The 27,785-nt window shown below is 42.1% G+C and overlaps 1 protein-coding gene across 1 annotated transcript; it reads left to right on the forward strand.

The window, feature by feature from the left end:
* Positions 1–2,816: 2,816 nt before the first annotated feature.
* impg2a (interphotoreceptor matrix proteoglycan 2a) lies at positions 2,817–26,247 on the forward strand. The gene is made up of 22 exons (XM_088315787.1): positions 2,817–3,064; positions 3,134–3,364; positions 3,817–3,983; positions 6,675–6,700; positions 6,793–6,825; positions 7,569–7,618; positions 7,714–7,772; positions 7,945–8,100; positions 8,748–8,806; positions 8,938–8,958; positions 11,522–11,730; positions 12,529–12,572; positions 14,242–14,425; positions 15,120–15,772; positions 15,854–16,129; positions 16,202–16,421; positions 18,137–18,347; positions 20,028–20,216; positions 21,750–21,951; positions 22,030–22,109; positions 22,183–22,234; positions 24,020–26,247. The coding sequence occupies exons 1-21, from the start codon at positions 3,001–3,003 to the stop codon at positions 22,223–22,225; spliced, it is 3,177 nt and encodes a 1,058-aa protein (XP_088171913.1). The 5' UTR covers positions 2,817–3,000; the 3' UTR covers positions 22,226–22,234; positions 24,020–26,247.
* The last annotated feature ends 1,538 nt before the right edge of the window (positions 26,248–27,785 follow it).

Genomic DNA, 27,785 nt, shown 5'->3' on the forward strand with positions numbered 1-27,785 from the left:
TGGGCGTGTTTGTGTGTGTGGATGTAATGTAATAATTGAGTGGTTTTACTACACTGATATTTCAACTTAACTATCAAATAGCCTCTTGAAATATCCGTCCATTATCTGTTCCGCTTCTCTGCACAAGGTGTGCCGGAGCCTATCCTAGCTGTCTTCGGGCACCAGGCGGGGTAGAAAAGAACAATCGCAGGACACACGAAGGCGAACAACCATCCACCCATTCTCGTTCGTACCTTGAGGCAATTCAGAGTGTTCGGTCAAGCTGCCATGCATGTTTTTGGAATGTGGAAGGAAACCGGAGGATTCCCACACAGGCACGGGGAGAACATGCAAACTCTACACAGATAGGGCGGAGCCGGAATCGAACCCACGACTTCTGCACTGTGAGGCCATCCAGTCGTCCCACCGTTCGCCCCGTTCTTGAAATATGTACAACTAAAATCTGACTGGGCAGTACTATATATTGATTATTTACCACTAGCATATGTTTATACTTGGTAGTATTAGTAGGGGTACAACCTTTCTTCTCATAATTGCCACATTGACATATTTTTCCCAAATGAACAAAAAAAAAGAAAACACTCAAGTCTTCTAGTGATATTACCGCTGTATTATTGCAACTTGGTAGAGTTGACGGCATCCTCATCATTTCTCGTTTTTCCCCCTTTAATAGATCCTAAAATAAGGTTCTTGTAATAAAGTGAAGAGCGTTGGTTGCAGTTGTCTGCTATATATAAACAAAATAGTGTTGATTCTTCCTAGTTTGTTTACATTACAATGCCAGCCATTCTAATCTTTTCAGAGGTTTACACCGTCAGCTTTAGGTGTTTATTTATTGTCTGTCCCAACGTCTCGATGTGACTCGAAGTAATTCCCATTTTGGCGTGGTGCCACGTAGCCACCGTGGCCCACGTGGCAGAAGTTGCGCGAGTCACGGTTCCCGTCTTTGCGCTTAATCAAAGATTACAATTAGAAACAGCTGAATCATAGTTACGCAGGAATCTGCACGTAGTTGCCAGACCTTCTTGGACAAAGAAAGCCTGATGGATCACAGCTAAAATCAGTGGCGAAGCTAGACTTTTATCCTTGGAGGTGTGGGGGGGGGAGCAAAGCTATCTCAGGAGAACGGCAAAACAGAAACTTGGAAACATGTTATAAACAATCAATCCATCCATCCATCCATCCATTATCTGTACCGCTTGTCCTCACAAGGGTCTCAGGGGGTGTTGGAGCCTATCCCAGCTGTATTCGGGCAGTAGGCTGGGGACACCCTGAACTGGTTGCCAGCCAATCGCAGGGCACACGTAGACGAACAACCATCCGCACTCACACCCATACCTAGGGGCAATTTAGAGTGTCCAATCAATGTGCCATGCATGTTTTTGGAATGTGTGAGGAAACCGGAGTACCCGGAGGAAACCCACGCAGGCACGGGGGAGGACATGCAAACGCCACACAGGAAGGGCGGAGCCGGGACGAACCCATGATCGCTGCACTGTGTGGCCATCGTTGCAACCAGTCGTCCACTGCGACGCTCCTTTATGAACAATCAACATCCATTTTTACATTGAATAAAATTTGCATGTGCGAGCACAACATGCACTCTAGCTCCACCAGTTTAGACACTGACTCCTGAAACAACAACACTCGCAAAACTCACCTGTGGTGTGCTACTGGAAGCTATTTTGTTTTTGGAAGGTGTTTGATCAAAAATAAATATGCTACTTTCTCTGTGGTCACTGATGGTGTAGTGGTACAATCACCTGACTTGTGTGTGGGCAGCGTGCGATCAGTTCCCGCTCAGTGATGGTGTTGGCATGTGCCCTGTGACTGACTGGCGACCAGTTCAGGGTGTAGTGCGCCTTTCGCCCATGGTCAGCTGGGATAGACTCCAGCACCCCGTGACTCTTTACAGGATAAGCAGTGTGGATGATGACACACAACACTTTCTGTTTTGAAAAAGAGTATTGAGATTAGAGTGAAATAAAAGAAAGTGTTGCGAGAACAAATCCCTAATATCATAGGGGAAAATATATATATTTCGAGAAATTTGGTGGATTTCCACTGAAAAAAGTGCATATAGTGAGGTTAAGGGAGAATATAATTGTAATTTACTAGAAAAGGCTTTATTTTGTAAGTAAGGTAAATAACACAATTTCACGGGAATATTTTTCCAATTTAATTAAAATTTTTATTTGGTATAAAACGTTCCAAACAGTGGGTGGGAAAGTACCAAATTTCTGTGAAGTTACGAGAAAATATTACAAGAAAAAAGTTGTGTGTATAAAATGGGAGAATACGTAGTTTTCCGTCAATCAATTTTCTCTTGCGCTTATCCTCGTTAGGGTAACAGGTTGCCTTTGTTCAATCTCTGACGATAGGTGAGAGGCAGAGTACATCCTGAACTGGTCGCTGGCAAATCCCAGGGCCTACATAGCCATACAAGCATTCAGTCACATTCACACCTCTGGTAGAGTCTTCAATAAACCACACATGTAATCGTAATGTGTAATGAAACCGGAGTAAACCTACAAAAAGTACGGTGCACGTATGCAAAGATTCAAACACAGAATATTTAGTCTTTGAGGCAGATGTTCTACTGACTGTTTTTTTAGTTCTAATCAGGCCTTTCCTGCATGGAGGCCTTTCAATCTAAAACTGTTTTCTCTGTCCACGTTTCGTCGAGCAGGACTAAGCACCTTCTCCTTTCCCCCAGTTGCTCCAGTAACTCCGCTAAAAGGCTTAGATTAAACAGGATTAGTGCGTTCAAAGATCTCTCCCGGGGCCATCTGCCCACCTACCTTGAGCCAGGAAGTGTCTTGTGAGCACGATGCCACCGCATTGCTGTTGTCTTTACAGGAGAACAATAAGTGGTCGCTTGCTCCAAGGGTTGTGACCTTCTTCTGCTCGGGGAGACTTCTGAACTATGCCAACTTGTCGGATATCACTGCAATACCCAAGGGGAAGTGCTGGTTTCGGGATCTAAAATAAGGATTTAAAATGTCCATTTTGGGGAAATGTCTTTTATTTACTTTAGTGTTGGTGTTTTTGGATCTAAGGACAGGTATGTATGGCTTTATTGTCGGATTTGCTCCAAAAGTCAAGCCTGAGGTATTCTTTGTGCTTCCACTAGATGCCACTCTGGAAGGATCCTCCATGGGTCCACTTGAGGTGCCACTTGGCCAAGAAGCAACGTCCTTCCAGCGTGTCGTTCGTGTATCCGAAGTAACGGTGTCCCGGGGAAGTCGTGTGGCTCTGTCCAGACGTAAACGCAACATCCTGTTCCCGAGCGGAGTCAAACTGTGCGCGCAGGAGAGTGCCAAGCAGGTGGTCGCAAACCACCTCAGTTTCTTCCATCTCAGAGGTAAGTCCATACCTTGTTCTATTTGCGCTAAACTGTTCCAATTTTTAGGTGGAAAAATATCCCAAAGTATCCTGTCTTGGGCGGTATTCCTCCCAAAGAGCACGGATGCACCAAAAACGGGCCTGTTGAGGTAATGCAAATTCTTTGGAGATTTGCAGAAAAATCTGGCAAGATTTGCAGACGTCTTGTTTGACATCAAGCATTGTGGTCAATTGAATTGAATTCTCAACCTGATTGGTCAAATTTCGAACTGTGCATTCTCAGGCGCAACTAGATTTTCCACTCTTGCATGCAAACGATCCCCAATGTGGGATTTTTAGGAGCAGGAGGAGTTTTAGTTTTGGTAGCTAAGGCGGCAGAAACCGAGCTTTAAGGAGCTTTTACAAATGCTCTCCTTGTACAATCTTATGTCTTGATTTGGTGGTTCTCCTGAGTTCACCATGTGTCTCCAGTGTGCCAGGAGACGGTGTGGGAGGCTTTCAAAATCTTCTGGGACCGCCTCCCCGAGCAGGAGGAGTACCAGGGCTGGATGAGCCAGTGCCAGGAAGGGGAGGTGACGGCGCGAGACATTGGCATCTACTTCAGCCAATCAGAGGAGCATCAGGCGGTGGTCAAAAAGGTGCGTGGACAAGTCGATCATAGAAAATTGTCTAACAAAGAATGAAGGAATAATCATAAATAATGAGGAATCTACTAAGTAATGAAGGTGTTAACAAACAACCTCACAAATAAAATAACTAAATTACAATTGAATTACAAACTAAGTAACAAATGACAGAGAATCGAATAAACTAACTAATGTGTGAACTAACCAACTAAGAACTTTAGTGGTTTGTGCACTCCTCTCAGTGGTTTTGGGGAAATCTTTTGTCATTTGTGCAGTTGTGTTAAGAAATTAACTAATAAATGGAAACACTAACAAACTTCCCAATGAACCAAAAAAGAAATCAATAAACTTGCAAAGAATGAGTAAACTAACAAGTGAACGAAGAAGATGCAAACTAACTGACCAAATGAAGAGTCTGGCCCAACTAAGTAAGAAGGAATGAGCTAGTTGGGGCTTTACGCAAATCGGTGGTGATCTAAATTGAGATTCGAGTGGGCGTGGAAAAGCCATCAGTAAATCTGAATTTTCAGGTGTAAATCAGCAATAAGCTTTGAATATTGGTGTGCTCAATATGTGCGACGTCGGTATGTGGGAAGTGTACTCATATGATGAAGCATGCTTCCTCAAGCCAGCTAATGAGCATTAAATTCAACTGATAAGCACTCCGTCAATAAAGCCCATCTCATCAGTGTATCACCATCTGTGTCGTTACTTTGCTGTTAGCCTCTCGCTTCGTCATAGCAGCAAACATCGACTTTGCCAACTCAGGCTCCCGAAAGATCTCTCCAGCTAGCTTAGCTATAGCTTTAAAGGATGAAGCAGATCACAGCAAACTAGAACAGATTCATGGGACCAAACTGCGTAAAACCTTTCGTCATGGTACGGCGAGGGATCCTCGTTAAAATATGCCGTTTTTAAGTAAAAAGACAAACTTTCCAAGTCAATTGACAGTTCTTAAGTAAGTGAAAGTGAGGCTTTTAGAACCTTATGGTGTGGATATTGTGCTATATAAGTGGACACAATTAACTTTTTAGCATTTGATCAAATTGGATTTTTCATTGGTCTCTCTGTGATGTATTTCTTTGGAAACATTTAATTCCATTTGAAAGTCAGCTGTTACTGTCAAATGGAGCTGTCAAATCCAGGTCTGGACTGGCAAGTTAACAAGCTCTCAGGGAGCTCATTTACCTGCCACCTGAGTACAACCACCTGTGGCTAAAGCCAAACGGTTGCAGGGGTTTTACTTTCTGGACCTGGATTTGACACCTCTGCTGTCAACGCGAATAGAGTTCTAGAACTAACTAAAGCTCCTATCGAACTGAGCGGTGGACAATTGCCAGTGTTTTTGAAGGCAGCAAATGTTGCGTTCACGTCTGAGTATGTTCAATGTCACAAATGTTTGCAAAACGTTCACCAGACGTTCGACATCGGTTTTAGGGATTTTTCATGTCGTAAGGAAATTCTAAATATGTTCCAAATGTCCTTGTGACAAGAAATTATTATTATTATTATTATTATTATTATTAGTACGTGTGAACAACTGCTGAACATCTGACGACCGTTTGGCGAACATTTGCGACATTCAACAAACCCTGAGATGAACGCGCATTTTTCTACCCTCGTCAAGAGTCAAAAATGTTGTGTGAAAACGGGTTTGAGGCTTTAAGTATCAAAAGGAGTTTTCTCAAATTAAATGCATGTAAAATACAAATATTTTAAACATGAGCAAGAGTTTTGATTGTTTTATTTTAACTTAATTTTTTTTGCATTTGCAAAGTATTTAATTAACTTCAGCGGTGCAGCTAAGTTGCGTGTTCGTGAGCACAAATTAGCTTGGATCTCACGTTACCTATTTGCCTAAATAAGCTCATGATAATTTAAAGAACTGTGATGTTTTGACTTCACTTGATAAATATAAATTCATTTAACTACCAGGTTGGATTGTTGGATCTTTTAGGCATAAGAGTCACATCATCCATGAAGAAGAGTCTTTCACTCAATGTACAAAGACAGAATTTCGAGTTACTTTTTTTACACCAATAAAAATACAAAACTTGTTTTGATGTTAAAAAAGCGTTTTCATGTAGTTTAGCCAATTTATTCATTTTATTATAATCAACCTTTCTACATTTCATTTTCCTGGGTAGCTTTCATGCGATGGAACTTCATTATTGAAGAATAACTTGCAAAAAGAGAATTACATATGGGGAAGTTGAAACAATCACATCATTTTGCTTTAGTGACCACTAGTTTGCTGTTACCACATAATAGGAAATTCCTTTGCGGGTGATTATAAGGTGGTAAATAGTTATTCACGAAAACAGAGACGAGTTGTCAAAATACCTGAGTAATTGATGACATCATAATTCCATTTAAAATAAAGATGAACCTAAAGCAATCAATAAGTGGGGATATAATGTCCCGCTATTCTGTCAATAAGCGTTTTTTCTCAGAAAAAAAGTTTTTTCCTTCCCACAAAATATAGAGTATACACAATAGTCCCAAGTGGACTGATCCAGGCGGAGTGTGCAGAAATGAGCAGCAGCGAGCGTAAGCACATTAGCATCCACCGTACGTCTCCTTGGAGGTCCCCTTGACCTCCGTCAATCCTTTCGGTGCTTCAGGTTAACCAAGAGCAACAACAACAAACACAGCAGGAGGCTAATTCCCATTCTAACCTTTGCTTCTTCTCCACACTTGCAGAAAATGTCAGTGCCTGGTTTGAAAAGGTAATTCCTCTCAATTATTCATCTGCATCAAAACATTGTGTTTGTGTACTCAATTGATTTTTTTAATTACCTCCCCCTCCAATAATGTGTAGTGAACCCACTAGGTCCGGACACCATACATGCAGGTAAGGCCATTCCTGACTTTATAGCATTACAGTAGTTCTTCAAATTGAAGTCGCCGTACCTCAGTCAATCGCCATTTGAATAAATAAACAACTCACCTTAAATAAACACATTATATAATTAAATGTACCTGGTTACCTATCTCTATAAATAATTATTTTATGTTACAGGTCAATTATCATTATGCAAATACGTATTACATCCATCCATCCATTACCAAGCTCCCCCTTACGGCCCATTTAAACAATACAATAAAATCGTTATCCACCTGTCACACCAAATTCAGATGATCGCAAGCTAGATAACGATCCTGATCATTTGAATCAGGTGTGTTGCAGCAAGGAGAGATGGAAAACAAGGCAGGACAGCGGCCCTCGAGGAAGAGGATTGAAGACCCCTTTGAGTGTGATTAGCTGGCGGGGATTTCAGTGTATACACGACTGCTCGCCCGTTACAGCTGGGATAGGCTCCAACACACTTGTGAGGATAAGCATTTCAGAAAATAGATGGATGGATGATTTAACTGTTATTAAATCCACTGGAATAAACCTCTCATCTTGAATAGCTACTCGTTGCAGTTTAGTAAATAAATGCTTCTTTAGCTACTTTATTCTAAAAAAACATCAACAAAATCCAGAGTCTTTATAACATATAGTATATTTATTATTGCTCCTATTACTGCTACAGTACTTTTTCATCATTTTTTCCATACCTGAGGTATTTTTACATTTTTTTGTTTTTATAGCACGCCGGCTCCTGATGTGACGATCACCACTAAGGCGCCTGCCAAAGAAGGTATGTTCACTTACCACAAAGATGCACATTTTATAGTTATTATTGAAATGATCGTGTTGATATTATTAATATTCCTGAACATCTCACCTATTCAGAAGATGTGGGTGAGACAGAAAAAGTGGAGGAAGCAGCTGTCATTGTGCCAGAAATGGTGGTGAGTTCATAATATTTTACCTTATTACTTATTAACATTTAACAGTGTGATTTCGATTCTCGGTCAGTTCACCAATACCAAGCCCACTGCCCAAGCCTGATGACCTCCCCGCCCCCTCTAAAAATGCAAGTGACTCCTCTTCTGCTAATGTGTTTGATTTTCCTTCCCACAGCTGGACAACGACATTCCTGTGGAGCCCGTACCCGCGGCCGTGTTGGAGCAGGTGGTGGAGCTGAGCATCCTCCTCACGGGAGTCATGTACCACGATGACTTGGGCGACCCCTACTCGCTACACTATCAGACGCTCAGCAGACAGCTGGCTGAAAAGGTCTTAGACATACACGTTCGTGCACGCTCATATACACGTACCATGAGTTATAGAATCGAGAGGAAAAGCGTATTAGAACAGCTAACATTTATTTGCTGTTAATGAGAGGTATTATTGCAAAGTAATGCATTATAACGCAATCTTAAATATTTTCCCGATGTCCCCTGGCGGGCTCCGTAGATTATAATGCAATAGTATTGCGGTTTTTTTTTTTGCCTTGACTATTGCAATATATTGCAAAGTATTGCATTATAACGCAATCTTAAATATTTTCCCGATGTCCCCTGGGGGGCTCCGTGTAGGTATTTGGCTGCAGGTGTGTGCAAACAATTAAATGCGCTTGCATTACTGGCAAAAGCTAGAGCAGAATGAGTCAGCTTCGAGTTCAATTAATCAAGTCCAGATTTAAGTAAATATATTTGCAAGTGAGTTGAGATGAGCGCATTATTTCAGCATTGATATTTTTTTCAAGATTTTTCTTGTTTGGAAACACAGGTGCAATATGTACATGTAAATAATAACAATTTAGACATATTAACCCTTTGTATTACCCACATTTATTTTATTTTGTATCACGTAACAAAATAATATTAATCGTGGTGTACCAAATGAAGTGTCCAGTGTATAAACAAAATGCGTTTGCATAGATTGAGGACGCCCTGTCAGAACTTCCTGGTTTCAAGAGCGTGTCTGTGATGGACTTCAGGTGAGTTTTCTCTCACGTGGCTTAATCCCAACTCATCCCATTTTGGGTCAGATCAAATTCATGTTTCCTGACATATATCCTGCACACAAGTGATGCTCCTTTCAAACGGCTTTTTCCTTGTTTTCATGGAGGCCTTACAAGGATCTGCAAGGGTGAGTAGGCCTGCTTTCACCTTGAACTGCGCCTAAAAAAAAACACATAGTTCTTTAAGCCTGGAGCCTCCTGAGTGTGTGTGAGTGTGTGTCTTTGCGTACGTGTGAATGTGCGTCTGTAGATGTGTGTGTAGCTGGGAGATTGTGCACGTGTTTCCTGTGTCTCGCGCTCTGTTTGTGCTAATGATCTTAGCAGGGTTCAGTCACCTGTTAAGGTGGATCAGCAGCTTAGTTCTAGCAGTTCTAGCAGCTAATGTTAGCACTGACATAAAGAGGAACCTTGGTGCGTGAATGCCACAAAATTTTCCCAGACGAATTATTGCCTTTTTCACGTGCTATGCTTCGGTTCACGAACAATCTTGGCATGGCTGTGCAAGGCTTAGTTGTACTTTTTCTCTTGCCGCATAAACAGAATTTGTTTTGCGTTCCACACATTGCTGGTGAATTGATTTATTTATTTATTTTGCTTGCTTGCAAAAAGAAACTGAAAACTGCTCGCAATAGTGTTATTAGAAGGCATAACATTTTACTTGGAAAAAAGGAGGAAACAATAACTTAATACCGTATGAGAATGGTGGTTGCGTTTGTGACCTCGCAGGGCAGTTTGGTTTGGTATATTCTGCCAAGCGAGACCTCAAAGAAAATGATTGTTGGTGTGGGTAAACAAAAAACACCTTCCATATGTAGTAGGCGTTTGTGTTATTGCTTCAACCATAAAGGGCGTTTCCACTCATTCATATATTGTACTGTATTTATTTTTTAACTACACACAAAAGGCATGGATGGGAGGGTCTGCGACCATATTCCTCATTTCTTATGGGTGGTTTTAAGGTAATTAGTTTTGAATTGATTTCTCTAAAACAAATTGATAAAATTCATTTTCCTGATTAAAACAAATGCATAAACTGAGCTTGTCATTATAAAACGGACCACCCGGGTTGGATGATCCCTTTAATACTGGGGCTGGAATGGATTCATTTCTATTCATTTCAATGTAAAACCGCTTCATTTTGTCAACGTTTCCGTTTGCAATTTCAATATTGAATTAAGATTGTGAACGGCGGTTCCACAGACTCCGTAAATTTTCACCCAGTGAAATGAGTATAAAAAAAAAAAGAATGTGATTGCATGTTGATTAGGTGAATTCAGTCAAACGTATGTTTGCGCAACAACCACCTTTAACCACCATTAGCGTGTTGTCTTCTTTGAATCAAACACGAAAACATTTACACGGCACTGCAATGTCACCAAGACAGTGTGACTTGTAGAGAAGCAGTTGAAAAGAGTAAACCAGCGTCTCAGCTGTGTGCAAAGTAGGTCAGAGTGGACAACTCCCAGTAGTCATCTTCAGCTGATAGATGACTTTTTCCTCTCCAAGGCCTCTTTGGACGTGTCCCGCGCCATTAACACGATATTGATCGTTGTGCTGACTCGGCCTTTAGCGCCTCCCGAGCGGGAGTCAATTGGTCGAGTCATCCGTCACGCCTGAGCAAGGAACAACTCTTTTAACAGCCTTTAGCGTTTTCAATCACTAGATGAGAGAACTTACGATTCCACGCACTACAAACTTTGTTTTTGTAGTAACCCTATTGATTTTTCTGCATATTTCTCTGACAGGGTGCTGTGCCAACTCACGTGGGATGTTGAAGGGGGTGTGTGTGTGTGGCTTCAAGTGTTTGGGAGTTGTTGTATTTAATTTTTTAGTGGGGGGGCAGTATTCGCCAGCTCTTTTGGACTTTTGATGGTGGTGCATGGACTTAAGGAATTTTTCTATTTTGCCTTTTTTAGAGTGTTAAAGGGGTGAATCAATTCTTTTGGAATGTTGAAGGGAGTATGTGGCTTAAAAAGGTGCGCAAAATCGGAAGGGATTTTTAGTGGGGGGTGCGGGGGTGTGGTAGCGTGCCAACTCTTGTAAGATGTTAAAGGGGGTTTAAAAAATGTGGGAAGGGCTATTTTGAGTTGAGATGTTGACGTGGTTGCTTATAAATGGCTGTAGGATGACCTTTGACCAAGAAGTGGAATACCTGGCGTAAGCGGGTATCAAGGTTATAGTTGCTCAGGATTTTTCTTTCGGGTTTATTTTTCTTTTGTTTTTTTAAAATTTTGTTCGTTTTAATTGGTTTTTAGAATGTACTTCATTTTAGTAGTTGTATTTGTTTTAGTTCCAGTTTTTTAGTAATACCAAGTTCTAAACATTTAACTCATTCACTACCAGCCGAGGAAAAAAAAAAAAAAAGTAATTTTTTGGGACGTCTTTAATCGTCAATGGCAGTAAATGAGTTAAAATCAAACCTAAAAGCTCATGTATGAAATCGATTGATGACGATATGAATTTAAAGTACTTTAGTATCTTATTTCCTTGATAAAAAGTTTTTTTTTTTCTTTTAATTTGAGTTATTTCGTCCGTTTTCAATTACTATAATAACTAGCTAGAAAGATGTCGCTTCAATTCTGTCGACAAGGCATTCCCTTCACTTGCTCAGAGCGCAACCGCCTGCATGTCAACAAGAATCGATGTGTAAATAGAATTTACGGGTACTACTAACTGCTGTTGTTCTCCCAGGCTGGACGGCCTCGTGGTGGACTACGCCGTCACCCTTGTGGTGGACGACGCGGGCATCAGCAGTGACCAACTGGACTACCTTACCCTGCAGTCCAACCAGGTGGAGAACTCATACCGCGAGGTCAAGGAGCACCCGACATTGGTCTACGCCATTAGTGAGCTCAAGACCTTCGTGACAGAGGACCTCCTGAAGGGCGCCCTCGAGAGTGGTGAGACGCGCCTACACTCTCGCGGCACAAACAGCTACTTGTGAAGGCGCTTGCTCCGCCGTCCAACGCAAACATTTGCGTGTCACCCGAGACACTCGGCAGACGCTGCAGCGACATGACGACATGATGCTTTTGCCACTTGAGAAAACATTCTGAAGCGCTCATCTGTTTCTTATTTGTCTGCTGTCGTCGTCAGAGAGGACAGAAGCAAAAAAAAAAAAAAAAAAGTGGGCCATATTTAATGAACAAATAACAGTGGCGGGTTTTTGGGACGGTGTAACCCGACTGCGCTGCGGTTTGGGTCCTTGTCACCGACTGTGCCGCAAAGCCAGGAGGGCAAGAAATGAGAGACGCTGGAGATTTTTACTCAACTCGCTCCAGGCTTTTGTGTTGGCTTTGTGAAGATGTGGAGATGTCGTACACATCTGCTCACTAAGTGGGTTACAGTCTCCACTGCTGCACCTGAAATGTAACAATTTGTGATTGATTGGCGATTAATCAAAGGTGTAATTTGCTGTTCGCCAAAAGTCAGCATCAATACGCTCCGCTTTTTACCAGACTCGCGTACATGTGATTGGGACTTGTCCCATTCACACATGCCCCGCGGTTGATTGGTGACCAATTCCCGCGCCCCCACCCGGATGACAAGAGCTACAGGTGCTGATGCTGTCGCGGCCGTTGTGCACAGCAGCTGATATTCTTTTCAAATATTTGCGGGTGTTTAGTCAGGAAGGTAAACGCTGATGTGAGTTCAAGTTTCGTCTTGTATCAACGATGCGTTCTCTCCTGCTTCCCTAGTGCCCGAGACCCCCGAGACCATCCACTCTACAGAAGAAACCTCGGTGAGTGGGCGCAAGCGCAATAAGAGTGTCAGCGTTGCCCATTACACACTTATTGGGTCCGCCCATTTCTGCTATCACTTATTCTGGTTAAAAGGTCCCATGCTATCAAACTCCATTTCACCCCTGCTGTATTATGCATAGCATAGGCTATAATTAGTTTGTGCTATTGTTTAAGTCTTTAAGTATGGGATTTTATTTTATTTTAATTTTTTTGCATATACTAATTGCCTTTGAAATGAAAAGGCCTGCGAGAGGCAACACTCAGTATTCAACGACGTGCCTACATTGTGTTTGCTGCGCGGCCACTCAACTCAGGAAAAATAGCTGATGGTAACTTTGCATCGGCTGCCAACTTCAGAGGAGTTCTGCATCAATTTATTTTTGGAGAAACTCCTGACCTAGCCTCCCATACACCCACAATGGTCTGTACCTCGCCTTAGGCAGCTGTCACCATGAAGGTGGATTTAAATTGATTAAATTCATTTACATTCCAAGTATGGTCAAGGGACGTATTCAACTTGCATGTCAATGCACCCAATAAAAAAAAAAAAAGTGCTGTATGTGATTTGTGTTTTGTGAATATGTGCGACATATAAACCTGTAGCTCCAGGATGAGCGCACCAAGGCAAGGGATGAAGCGGATTAGTTTGTTTATTGTTGTAATAATCTGCTGCTATTCTCAGGTCAAGTGATAGCATCTAACGTCTGACTTTACTGGCGCGGTGGAGCCCTTCAGGCTGCTCCAAATAACGTCTGGTGGTTGACTTAATTGAAACCCATCATTCCGTGAAGTGAAAAAAAAATGTCGGGAAGTAAATAAAAGCTGAAAGCAAATCCTTGATTTAGCTGATTGCAGTGCTTTTTCAGACATTCTTTGGAAAATATCATTTCATGACAATATTGATGCCAGCATCATGTTCCATAAACTTTGGCCAGGGCACAAAAACAGATTCACTTTGTGGGACGCTAAAAGGCGCCCTGATGGAAACATAGATACACGACAAACTGCACTTTTTCTTTGATATGATCCTGGTAAGAGTTCTTTTTTCTTTTTTTCCAGCCCAGAATTATTTTTTCAAGAATACAGCCCATTTCCTCAAAATGAATCTACTTTTTTTCTCTCTCTCTATTTTTTCCCCTTTTCAATGTTTCTAATACTGTACTTCTGAGTACTTGTGTGTTTGGCACATGCTCTCAACTGTTTTGGTGTGGCTCATCATCATTAATTTCAATTAATGGCAAAATCTTTGACTCTCATGCGTCTGAGGCCACAATTGTGTCAGCATTCACTTTTGCTTAATACAACCAATTAAAACATTGCCAACATATTGCACGCTTATTAATGTGTTTGCAAATAAATTATAACGAAAGCTGCAGTGGTTAATTCCAGTCAAGCCTTGAGCGAGCATTTTGAAGCCATTTTGTCATGACGCGTTGTGTTGAAACTCACTGGTTTGGATTACTGGAGCACACTCATACGCACAGCAACTTTCATGCTACATTAATTGCTTTTAATTTGACCTTTCCCGGGAAGTTCCATCAGCTTCCTGAAAATGGTTTGTAACCTGATGCACGTATACGTCTTGTTAATGCAAAACAGATTTCAAATGTTGACGACAACCTTCAATGGGCTGTTGGATTTAAACAACCAATCATGTTTGTGATGCAGAATGAACCAGCGGAGGTTCTTATCCCTGATGACGTCATGGATGACGTCAAAAGAGACCAATTGCTGCCTGAAAGCGCTGAAAGAGACATGGTGGAGACATCTGAAAGCGGCATTGTTGTACTGGAGGAGAGTACTGAGATAACCTCCCCTGCTGTGTTTCCGACAGATGTACCTGAAGCTGGCAGTGAGTCCTTTAGCTAGTCTCTCCTTTTTGGAAAAGGAGTTGCTAGAGGTCGTAAATGTGGCTAGAAATAGCCACAACGTTGTATGTTGGCAACTCTGCAGACAAAAGCGACGACTTGCTTGCTACCTGGCTTGTACTAGCGTCCACATGTGCACAACTTTGTCAGCAGAAGCATTGCATTATTTTATTTTATCTTGATGGTCACTTTGAGGGCCCGTCAGAGACTGTGGGCGGGCCAGATGTGGCCCCTGGGCCGTGCTTTGCCCATGTCTGTCGGTCTGTGCTGCAAAAAGCAAACTGCTGTACTAAGGAATTCACCCAAGTGAGCCTTATCCTGAACCAGAAAATTATGAGACTGTCAGGCAAGCTTAATTGCATTGCTTTTGTGTATTATTCTAAAAAATGTGGGCGGAGCATGTAATTAAAGATTGGTCTTTGCCATTAACTGTCAAACTGTCATCACTCCACTGTTGATGATCAGACTCTGCAAACAAAACTGAACCAAACTGGTGTCGCATATCCAACTCATCAAATGTCCAAATTTACTTATGAGCGCCCCTTTTTTACCATTGGTTATGAATTTCGTGAGCAAGTCTGTCATGAAAGGGTTAAGTATGATACAGATCACAACGGGCTTCTTTAAATTGGTCCCTCATCTGTGGCCCTGCTAAAACCTAGTTCTCTTTTTTTCCAGGCATCAGGGAAGAGGATCTGCTTCTGGAGAACACCGTACAGACCACCGCTGCAGAAAAACCAGCAGAGGAAGACCAGCAGGAGACGCCCCCCTCCGAGGATCAAGATGGTGTCACGCTGCCTGAGCCACCAGTCGTGGTGGAGGCCTCAGGCACAGGTGACCTGGACAACCTGCTGTGGCCAGATCCAACTGCGGTGGCGCAAGATGTGGTTGTTCTGGAAGAGGAACATCTGGACAATGGCGTCGACACTGAAGACCTCTTCACCAGTGAAACCGCAGACAATGACTTTGTTCTTGATGTAGTGAGTGAGGCAGCTGAGGAAGGAGATTCTAAACAACCTGTGGATGTTGAAGAAGCTGGCATTGACGAAGCAACAGAGAGTGAAGCGCAAACTCCTGAGGAAGCACTAGCCTCAGCTCCGGTGTCTCTTGAAGAAGCTCCAGAAGCTTACGAAATTGCAAGTGACGATATCGCAGAAGAGGACCTTTTTCTGGTCAACAAAGATGCACCTGAACCATCGGTCAGCATTCCTTTGAGCCCCGCCCAACCGACTACAATGTCCGCCGAGAAGGAGTCACCGTTCACCCGTGTAGCAGATGTCAACACAGCTGTCGAGGGCCAACCTGACATCATAATGCCTTCACTCGTGGAGGTAAGCCTGAATGTGGCGCAAGAGGTAAGAAAGTTGACGCTGGTTGACACTGACTCACAAGAAACTACAATTGTTCCTTAGATCCAAAACAGTGATGAAAACGATTCTCCCATCGACGACCTTGCTTACGATGTCTTCCATTACGGTTTGGTCAACCACACGGAAGAAGGCAGCACGGGATTCCCCTTCAGCATATCACACGGCACCGATCCGGCCAGCATTGCCATGCCGGCCAACCCTGGTCGAGCGCTCATGGTGTTCTTTAGCCTGAGGGTGACCAACATGATTTTCTCTGAGGATCTCTTCAACAAGAGCTCCCCGGAGTACAAAGCATTGGAGCAGCGCTTCTTAGAACTGGTAAACTTAAAAAGAAAAATCACTGATGATAATCTATAGTTTCACTAACACGTGTACAATTTTGTCATTCAGCTTGTGCCCTACCTCCAGTCCAACCTGAGTAACTTTGAAAACTTGGAGATCCTAAACTTCCGCAATGGGAGCATTGTGGTTAACAGTCGGATGAAGTTTGGCAAGCCTGTGGCTCAGGGTGTCACCACCACCGTCTATCTGATCCTGGAGGACTTCTGCAACACGGCATACCAGACCATGAATCTGGCCATCGATAAATACTCCCTGGATGTTGAGTCTGGTGAGTGTTTTACTGCGACATGGTTTTGGGAGCATGTGCGATTGAACGTGTAATGGCTGTGTGGCAACACATTTAGTGTGAAAGGTTAAATATGGGTATTTCCTCAGGGTCTGGCGGTGTACCAACTCTGTCAGATTGTTTTTGTGCAAGTATTCCCAAACTGGGGGTTGTGGAATCATTGATGTTAACCTGTTATTTTTTTCAACTGCAAGAGCGATGCAAACGAGGTTGGTTATTTTATTGTGTTAGTGCTGTCAGTCGCAAACTGCTGTTCGGGCACTGTCCATAAGGTGCGTGACATTAAAACTGTAATGAATTGATCAACCTCCATCCATCCATTTTCTAAACCTCTTGTTTTCATTTTGCTCACGTGTGAGCTGGAATCCCATCTGACTTTGAGCACGAGGCAGGATACACCTGCTAGACTTGCCTACCATTCATCAAGCAGCCCAAACAAACAAGCATTCACATTCACACCTAAGGACAGTTTTAGAGACTTCACTGAACCTAAAATGAACACTTTGTGGGAGTAAGCACCGTGAGAAGGTGCAAACTCCACACAAGGAGGATTCTCTCCACTGTGGTCCCAGATTGAGGTGTCTTATCCCCGCCCCAAGTTTTTTTTAATTCTTTTTCCCAGTGTGTTGGTTTACATTAGGAAATGTCACTCATGTTTGCCAACTATGAGTTTGTGAAGCCCTTTTGTGAGTAAGCGCTATCCAAATAAACTAGACTTGACCACAGCAGGAATTCCCACACTGTGGTGCTAGGCACCCCAACTGTATTGTGGCTTGAAAACGTTTGGCAAAGGGCTCCGGTAATGACATCAAACATGACATCAGCATGAGTGGGTCGACTAAGTCACCACTGAACATCAAAGGCCAACGTCACGCCCATGAAGTCACCCTGGAAAAGTCTTTATGTAATATGAGACCATGTGTCCATTTCTCGTTGAAACAGATGAAAACTCTTAAGAATAGTTTTGATAGTTTTGTTGCAGCTATTGCAAGAATGCAAACTTGCTGTTTCTGCTGCTGGTACGGACTTAGTATCAACTAGCATTTTCATACTGCACTACTCCAAAAAACAGGAAGTGTACAGCTCAGATATTATGGGAGCTTTTACAATTAAAAGGCAGAGCAAGGGGCAGCATAACAAACTGAAGCAAACTTTTCTGCTTGGTGTGGTAGTCATATCCCCACCAAGAGATACGGTTCATATCGGTGAACTGTGATCAGGCCCATATTTCTACATTTCTCATGGTGATTTATGGTGAGCAATCACAAAGAACTGTACTGGCTGGACATTATGTGAGCCTCATGGCTATGACACCGAAAGCCACATTGCCAACAACCAGTACAGTTCAGTTTGGTCTGCCGCAGTACGAGCATGTTCAGAAGTGGCATGCTAAAGTGTCCTGTATTTTGGGATCCTTGAACACAGAAACAGAGCTACGGGTGGTGCGGTTTCCATAGATGACACCCAAAGCCGAGCTATTGTGGCACTTTGGTTCACCATGAACAGTATGGCTTGGATTGGTAAACTCTGATTTGGTGCAAGCTCCGTTACAAGGATCAACCAAGAAACATGAGCTCGTTACAAAAGGTGTTCCAACATGACGGTGTTGCTGCTTTATACCGCGTGTACTAAATGTGTTTTGGATCTGCTTTGACACTTACTGCACAATAACATTCCTGCGGTTCTTCGACTTGCAGGCGACCGGGCTGACCCGTGCAAGTTCCAGGCATGTAACGAGTACGCCAAGTGCAAGGTGAACAAGTGGTCGGGCGAGGCCGAGTGCGTGTGCAACGCTGGCTACTTTAGCGTGGACGGTCTGCCTTGTCAGAGCATCTGCGAGCTACGCGGCGACTTTTGCCTCAATGACGGCAAGTGTGACATCATCCCTGGCCAAGGAGCCATCTGCAGGTGGGTGGAGATTAGGAGGAAATGATCCATGTGTCTGTGGGTCAGGCGTGCACGTCTGCAGGATTTCGAGGCTTAAATCACAGCAGGCACGTCTCGTCTTTTGCATTGAAACGTGCGGAAGGAAAGCAGAACACCTCCTGCTGATTTTATATTTGCTCACGAATCCAATGTCCCTCCGTCCAAATATTCCAACTCATACTGAGAAAGTATCAAAATTATATCCAACATAATATATTTGAGTTCCCAGAACATTGTGTTACTTTTTCCACACGCTATGACAACATATACAATTGTGGACTCGCTTTAAACCATCATAGAACACTTATTATACAGACTATACTTAGAAATAAAATAATAATAAAAAAAATATAAGCCAGTTGCCATTTTTCCACCAAGTAGTGGTTACCTCTTGAATAGACACCATGCATGCCATGAAGTGGAGCTTCTTTCATATAAAAAAATAGCCTTAGTTAGTAAGTAAATTCCTACATGGACATCAAATAATTATGTTTCAAAATCTGGGCTTTAAAAAACAAGAAAGAGTAATAAAATGAGAAAAATGTTACTCAAAAACATAGAATAGGAAAATGTGTTTATCCATCTCAGGAGGTGGCCATTTTGTCACTTTCCGTCGATTGAAAATGACATCACAGTTGCTCAGGGCTCAGGTAATGACCAATCACGGATCACCTTTTCTGGATTGGGTCATGTGACCATTGCAAAGGTGAGCACTTTGGCACTTTCAGTCGACAGTAAGTGGCAAAATCTCCCTGAGATGGATAAAAACAGGTGCGTTTTGCAGTGGAATTAATAGTCCGCAATATTAATCAGGATACAGTGTTAATGGGAACATATTTTTGTAAAGAAAATGGTTGACTTGAGTTCCCCTTTAAAAAGAAATATGCTTAAAGTAGCTGAAATGTTCTTACCCCTAAACGGCCTTCTTTGCAAAGAACAAGCATATTTTGACTTGATGCAAGATATATAGAGTTTAGTTTTTGCAGTGTGACCTGCATCCTGTACATGGTTTTACTACCTTCCAGTGTGACGAGTAGCATCTAAATATCTGGTAAGCATTCTTTGTAGGGGTTATAATTACATTTTAAAAGACTATTGTGGCTAAGGTCTGTTTTTAACCCTAAATGTTTAAAACATTCTAGATCAAGGCTTTCTTGTCGTTTTATTAGGCCCATGCAGGAGGTGAACCTGATAAAAGGGGCATTTGGAACATGTTGTTGTGCTCAATGCGGTTTTACCCAAATAATTATCAGCAGACACGCTTGAGGCTCTAAGCCAAACACAACCTTTTGTTTCACACCAAATAATGTACTTTGTGTTGTCTTGAGTACTCCATAAAGTAAACAAATGATGGCACAAATCATGTTTTTAACATTTACTGCCACACCAGTAAAACATAAATCAACCCCAAGGTGGATACCGTAAATTGACACACATAAAACACTTTTTTTCTTTTTTATGTACGAAGCAAAAGGCATGTAACCAGTCAGTGGCTAGCCTGAGAAGCTAGCATGCGAGTAGTTTTATATTCCCCACACAGTGCTGCTTCTTATCAGACTCAAAATTCATGAAACTGCCCACACAAGCTATAAATCAAAGTCCTTGGTTCCCAAACATTTTTGATTGTCTAAAACCAAAATGGATGTACACCGCCCTTCTCAGGTGTCGTGTTGGAGAAAACTGGTGGTACCGAGGAGAGCACTGCGAGGAATATGTATCAGAACCTCTGGTGGTTGGCATCGCAGTGGCCTCAGTGGCCGGATTCCTCTTGGTGGCATCTGGAGTGATTTTCTTCCTCGCCAGGACCTTGCGGGATCAGTACGATAAGGATGAGTCAGAGGACCCGATACGGTAAGGGAACATTTTCAACCACATTACCATCTGCTCAGTTCTACAAGGTCTCAGGATGATACCTTACATCGGCCATTGAAATTGTGGAGCAAGGTTTTTGCTTTACATAACTTTGAACCACAATGACAGCAGCCAACAGAGGCAAGAAAGAGATCAGAAGAAGAAATGTTATGGCCAGAGACGCATTTAATTAGATGAGATCAATCTTTGTTCATCTCGGCCGCCGCTCGTTCTGTTTCAACTGTGCAGGTTCCTTGAAAGGGAAGTTTACTGTTCCGCTTGTACTTTGGACAGGGAATTGTAACATTGCCATCATGCTACGTCCAAGGAAATGTTCCGTGCTTGAGTACGGTAGAATATACACACACTAGTCCAACAACCTACATTTTAGAGGTTGAACATGCGCGAGTTCAGCTTGCCTAGTGTGGGTGTGCATGAAATGCTTAAAAATTGAAGAATTTTCACAACATGATTTGTTTCATAGCGACTCAGCCTGGTTATTTTGTTCACGGGATCAAAATGAGTGGAGGCGCTCATGTCTGAACTGGCAGTTGGTCAACTTTAGCTACCAGACAATCCTTCACTATTTTTTCATTATCCTTTTTTGGCACGACCACAAAAAAAGGACACATTCTTTGTCGTCTAACTACAAGTGATGTGTGTGGTGTTGCTGCCTGTGGAGAAAAACTGCTAATCTCAGCCGATTTACTGCTCGGATTCGACGTTGATTTGCAGTATTAAGACAATTGTCCTTGTGATAGTCTGGAGGGTGCTTTAGGCTTAGAGGAATTATTTTGCATTATCAAGGGGAATAAAAGCTACATGCATTCCAGGTTATTCTGTTCACCTCTTGCTTCCCGGGCTATTTTTGTCTTGGGGTATTTTCACATCCATAGCTTGCCCAAGGGGTGTTGACACCTGTTTAAAAATAAAAACAACAAAAAAACAAAAGATAAATCAAATAATTTAGTCACAGGATCTGATCAAGGCCTATTGAGTTCGTAATACAGTTTATTTTGTTCATGTCAAAGCTGACCAATGAAACCCAATCATTTGCTAGTTGGATTGAATTTCCTTTTCTCAAGACAGCCAAACTAGGTTTAATTTGTAACCGATTGTTCCACACCAAGTTCGATTACCAAAAACCAAACAAAGTAAATGTTCCAACAATGTAGTAACGGTCAAAGAACCGTACGATTTTAACCGTGCAAAAATTCTACGGTCAAGAAGGTGTACCATTACAACCGTGCAATGGTATCAAAAGTGTATCACTATACCCGTGCTAGAAAGTGTAATATTCCAACAGTGCAAGGGCCTTGGAGGTGTCCCACCAGGAAGTGTACCATCACAACTGAACTGTGCTAGGGCCACGAAATTGAACCATTACGCTCGTACCTGGGCCAAAGTACTGAACTGTCACAACCAAGCTCGACCCAAGCAAATGCACTATTACCACATCACGGGTGGAAAATGAATAACAATTCACAAATTGAAAGAACCACATTCAAATCCCTGCGTCACGATTCTCCGCAGACGCGCAGAGAGCATTCCGTCGCTAGAGAGAGCGACCAAGTACAACCCCATGTACGAGAGCGAGGCCACCACCGGCTACAGCCACTATTACCGCCGCTACCCAGAGGCTCCTGTGTACAGCAGTGCCAGCGCAGAGGCCTCCACAGACTTCAGCAGCGAGGAGATCCGACACATCTACGAGAACAGCGAACTGACCAAAGAGGTGAGTCACTGTGCAGAATGGCGCCTCTGACTCCTGAACACTTTTATCTGCATGTGATGTCATGTTCCTTTCCGACAGGAAATTCAAGACAGGATACGCATTATCGAGCTCTACGCAAAGGACCGTCAATTTGCAGATTTCGTGCGGCAACATCAAGCGTAAACAAACATCCTCCCTATAGAAGCCTTGCAAATGCATCCACATGTTTAAGTCGTGTGCATTTTTCTGCAGTGTTCTGGATACCCGGAGAGAAAGTTCTTCTGCGCAGACATGAAAAAAGAAGGTATTCCTAGTAAATGTGCCTCGCCTGAAAACAGTTCAAAATAAATATCTGACTAACTCTGAATGGAAGAAGGTACCAAAACACAGGAAAATATGAAAGCAAAGGGTGGTGGACCACTGAAAAGCATGTATTGTCACCACATAATGCCCTCCATCTAGTTTGCTCAGCCAGAAAGTGGTGTTGTCGAATGAAGAGGGTGTAATGTGCCAGGCCACCACTTGGCTGTGAGACAGTCAACTAGTGTTTTGATTGCGGTTCTGAAAGGGATTTTGTAGCTCCAACTGTGCCAAGGTTAGTCGCCTTCTGGCTGCAACTTTGCATTTCGAGGACAATTAATGTGCCTCTTGACTCTCTACAAAATGGAATAATTGTGGCCCCCGGGCGGATTGCATTCTTGTGAATACAACTCAATTCGACCTTCCCCAAGGCCGAAAGATCCCAAGTTGGTCTGGCTCGTTTGATTGGAAAAATGATGGCATTCTGGGAGATACTCTTCCACGCCAGCAGTGTACATTCTATTCTTTTTTTTTAAACGAATGTCAACTGCTTCACGGAGCAACTGCCCTATTTGGACTCAATGAAAACAGACTTACGCAAGAAAAAAAAACTAATAAAATATACTTCTGCAGATCGTGGCCCGTTCATATAATAGCTGCTATTAGTTTGCCAGGTGAGTCGATCACAAATAAACCCCTTCCTCAAATACAGTAGACACTTTGCTAAAAATAGGTAAGAATTATGTTTCTTTTTCCAGGGAACAATCTGACTTATTTGCCAAAGCGTTTGACTGCTTCATACAAATAAATCTCTTTCAAAAAAAGCATGTAGACTTGAGTAAATTAACAAACAACTATTCATCCATTTTCCATGTCCCTTATGTTCTTAAAACAGTCAGCTAACCCAAACAAACCTAACCAACCAACTAAAACCAACCAGCCAACTACCTCACTAGCAACCCAGCAAAACAAACCAACTGACAAAAAAATACTAACAAACCAATACTAATTAACCAACCAAACTAATCAACTAAAAAAGAATCAAAGTAAAACAAACAACCAACCTACTCCAACCAGAAAACTGCCAAGTTGACTCACAACCAACAAAACAAAATCAACCATCTGACAGAACTAAACTAACCTACAAAACTGATCAAACAAAAAGAAGCAATCAACTGACATAATCCAACCAGCAAACTACCTACAGTAACTAACAACCAACTAAAACAAGCTAACCGCCAACCAACAAAAAGAAATTAAGCAAGCAATCATACCAACGAACCAACAAAACAACAAAGTGAGCAACAATCAACACAAACAATCAAATTAACCAACTAAATAAAACTAACCAACAAACTGGCCGACGGATCAAACAACCGTAATTAAGCAACCTCCCAACTAAAGCTATTCAAGCAACCAACCAACTAACCAACCAACAATTATTAAGCAACCAGCCAACCAAAGCTAATCGACTAACTAAGGAACCAGTCAACCAACTGCAATTAAACAACTTACCAAAATTAGCCAAGAAACCAAGAAAATGAATCAAACCTACCGATCAACTAACTCTAAGTAACTAACACACTGGATGACTAATCAACCAACCGTGATTAAAATTATTCAACTAACCAACCAACAAGCCAGCCAACTCACCAACCAACCAATTATAATCAAGCGAGTCACTAAGATGAAGCAACCAACCACCCAACCAAATATTGAGTGACCCACCAATCATCCTGACCGACTAGGGATAACGCAACCAATTTGACGTGCATTTTCTTGTACACAGAACAAACACGTCTTTATTCCGTAAGGCCTGGTCTGCGTACACATGGACTGTCACCCAGGAGACCTTCACCTCTTTCCATGTCTGCATCCGTCACTGCATGAGAAGCGCTTGCAGACTCTCCTTTCTCCCTCGTCCTTCCTCGGTGCCTTCTGCTGGACATGTCCCACCATGGAAAAATGGACTTCCACTTCAAATATTGTCAAGCGGATGAAAATGAACAACAAGTATTGCTCATGTTTCCACGGTAACATTGTGTAGCTAATAGAAGACCATGGTGACAGTTTTCTCCTTTCGTGACTCTTAAAATGAGTCGAGTGATGCTGACTTAGCTGCGATTTAGTTGATGGTGCTATGCTCGTTGATGTTTTATCAATGTTTTAAATGTAGTCATCTAGCATTGAAAGCGACACGTTGGGATAAACTCTTGTCTAATGCAGTACTTTGCGACAAGGCAGCCAAATATTCTCTCTTGTGGAAGGCTTTTCCCGACGTTTCAAAGCTCCCGAATCAGATGCTTGGACATGTTTGATCGCAGCGAGGCAGATGAGGGCGCAAATCCTGTTTAGCGGCGGCATCCAGATATGAGTGAAACCACATTTTGCCGAGGGTGAATGTTTTGAATAAATGGTGGACTTTCATATGTCACTGCTAAAGAACGAGGAACGCGACAAAAACACTTTTGCAGCAATTCCTTTTTAATGCGACTACCAGTTTGGCCCTGTCATTGTGTTTTCTTTGGTTTTTCGCTCACATTCCACCCTTGGACGCGTTATACCCCATCAGTGTTCTCCTGCTGAGCAGTAAATCGGAGCTGTCCCACTTCGTTACAATGTTTAGCTCGCTTGAGAAAACTACACACACACACACACACACACACACGCACACACGCACGCACGCATACGCACACAGACTTGATGAACACTATGCCTTTTGCAATCGCTCATTTGCTTACTACAGTGGAACCTCTAAAGTCCAACCAGGTTGTCCAATGCAGACCTTGACCCAATTTCAATTCAGCACGTCAACTGGAGACGGCGCATTTCACAAAAGGACAAAAGAAATGACTGCTTATTCGTTGACCTTTTGGAGAATAATATTTTGAAAGTGAGTATGGGCATAAAAATGTTCTAATATATATTTTTTTACCCCCCCCCCAGAATCCCCTCTATAATCCATCAAGGACATTTGTTTTACTTTTTTTTTTTTTTATTAGTGGTAAATTTATTTTATTTTTTTAAAAAACGGTCCTTTTAATTTCATCTACTTACTTTGTTCTTATGTATTTTTCCACTTAAATGACAATTTATTGTGTTTATTGGAGAATTCTGGTGATTGGATGGAATTGATTGATGATCAATTTCTAAATCTCTTAATTTTTACTTTAATTTTTACCAATGAGCCATCAATCAAACGGCCATTCCTGTTTTTCACATTTTGCTACCAGTGAATACAAGGTGTTAATAATTAATAATTAATAGCATTGTCATGAAAGTTAAGGCGGAGTTTTTTTTTTTTATTGTCACTTTTGCTTGTGATGGGCAGAATAATCAATTCACTAAACATTGAAACTTCTGATGATTGTGAGGAATTAATTATTGATTCATTTTAGTGATTGAACCGTCTCATCCCATTCCATTTCTTTAGTGCATGTTCTCATTAGTCCTGCAGCTCAGCTGGAGCCTACCCCAGCTGACTTTGAGTAAGAAATGGGGTGCAGCCTTGAATGATAGCCCGCCATTCATTGCATCACATTCAAAATATCATGCAAAGGACAATCGTTAATTTCACCCAAAATCAACCAAGGGAATGGAGTCAAACGGTTGTCTAAGAATGTTGATCCCGCCTTTGTATTTATTATCGCGTCAATTTGATTCACTAGTTCCTTTTACAATGGGTTCCAAACATAATTTTGGCCAATGAATGGACTGTGTTCAACTTTAGAGGTTCCGTTGTAAGGGCATGTGTCATCTCAAGGAAAGGCCACCATAGACAAACATTCACTCCTGCACAGTCGAGCACATTGTCTTGTCTACATTTTTTATATATATATATATATATATATGTGTGTGTGTGTGTGAAATTATAATTAAGGATGCATATCCTATCCCAAATGTTTCATAAAGTAACTATGTACTTTTTCTACTCTTTATCTATCCATGTGTTTCCATACTGTGCAGCTGCTTCATTGCCATGTACAAACCAAAGCCATGTGTGTAAAATAAAATGCTTTGTAACTGATCAGACTTTCTATGTGACATTTGTCTTGGTGCACTCTGCCGGCTTGAGGAATTAGCAGCTAATCCCAGAGAACGGATTAGAGTCAGGGGTGTGGATTAGCAGCCCAAGCCTGTGGCCGTGACAGTGTCTAAAAGTGTGCGCTGCCGGTAAATCGGCCTACGTCACACGCATGCACGTATGCACGCGCGTACGCTGTTGACTACATACAATGAGTGACAATGTGGTTCAAGCGTGCGTGTGTGTTGATGTTGCGAGGGACAAACAAGCGCAAATGCCTCAGAATAATAATCATACAACCAGGAAATAGTGTGCACAATGGCAAATGAATGGCACATTCGTGTTTCAAAACCATTTTTGTATCTATAGTTGGGGTCTCTAAAGTTTGTCTCACGCCCATTTGCCTGAATTTATATTTTTTTAACTGGCTGGCTGCATATTCTAACAATTACATTTAAACTGACAGCGTCCATAGGAGTGAATGTGTTTTCCAAAGAGAAAATGGAATCACCTGACCGCCAAAACACCGGAAAACTTTTTTTAAAAATAAAAATCTATCTACAAAACTTTTAAGACAACATTTTCACTCAAACTTTTCATGTTATGACACATTTTCACTTGAGGTATGGACTGTATATTTCAAATATAACAATAATAATAATAATAATAATGTTAATATTTCAAATTTAGAATTTAAATTAAGAGCAATAACACAATATTACACACAATAACCCAAATAATATGTATAAAAAAAAATGTGTTCTATGTAATTAGTGTCAGATCCTGCAGTACCAACAGTATCAATACAGTATGCCCATTATGCCGCAAGGTTCCCCAAAGCCTCATCAACCCATCACTCCACAGCTGTATTGTTTCACAATCAGGCATACCAGTCCAGGCAGTACCCTGCCTCATGCCCAAAGCCAGCAAGGAGCTGTGTAATGCACTACCTTTTGACTCAATTATGTGTCGCCGCAATTCACCAACGATCAATTCCACACCATCGGCAGAGTGGTAATCCGCACCGTTATCCGGATTTGCACTGATTAGTGGTGGTCAAAAGTCCCCCAGGTGCAAAGGAATAATCCAGATAAGATATCTGGAGCTTGTTCCTGCGCTCAAAAATCAACAGGTCCCGAAAAGGAATTGATTTCAACAAGCAGTTCCGCCGCAAAGGGGCGGAATGGAACGCAGAGCGAGAGGTAGGCAATCACAATGAAAGCGAGGCCTTGGAGGCTTCCAAATGAAAAGATCTGCAGCGGTTCTCCTATTGGGCCCTGAGGGACTCGTCCACTACATGTTGCCCTGAGGAGTCCTTTTAGGTGAAGCAAGTTCACTTGAAACCTGCATAATCAGCATTTGCGAGCGCTGTTTTTTCTGTTTGCTAACTGAATGAGCTAATACTCCAAAATCCTCCTGGCGCTCGGGTGGTGGCTGAGGAAAATGAGACCGCAAGAGAGGCCCATGCATCAACTTGACTGAAGGCCTCATCAATCTCCTGCCATCCATTTTTAATTCGACATCGAAAAGC

Source organism: Idiotropiscis lumnitzeri, chromosome 14, assembly GCF_059441095.1.
Source record: "Idiotropiscis lumnitzeri isolate Australia: NSW breed Sydney's pygmy pipehorse chromosome 14, RoL_Ilum_1.0, whole genome shotgun sequence".
NCBI lineage: Eukaryota > Metazoa > Chordata > Actinopteri > Syngnathiformes > Syngnathidae > Idiotropiscis > Idiotropiscis lumnitzeri.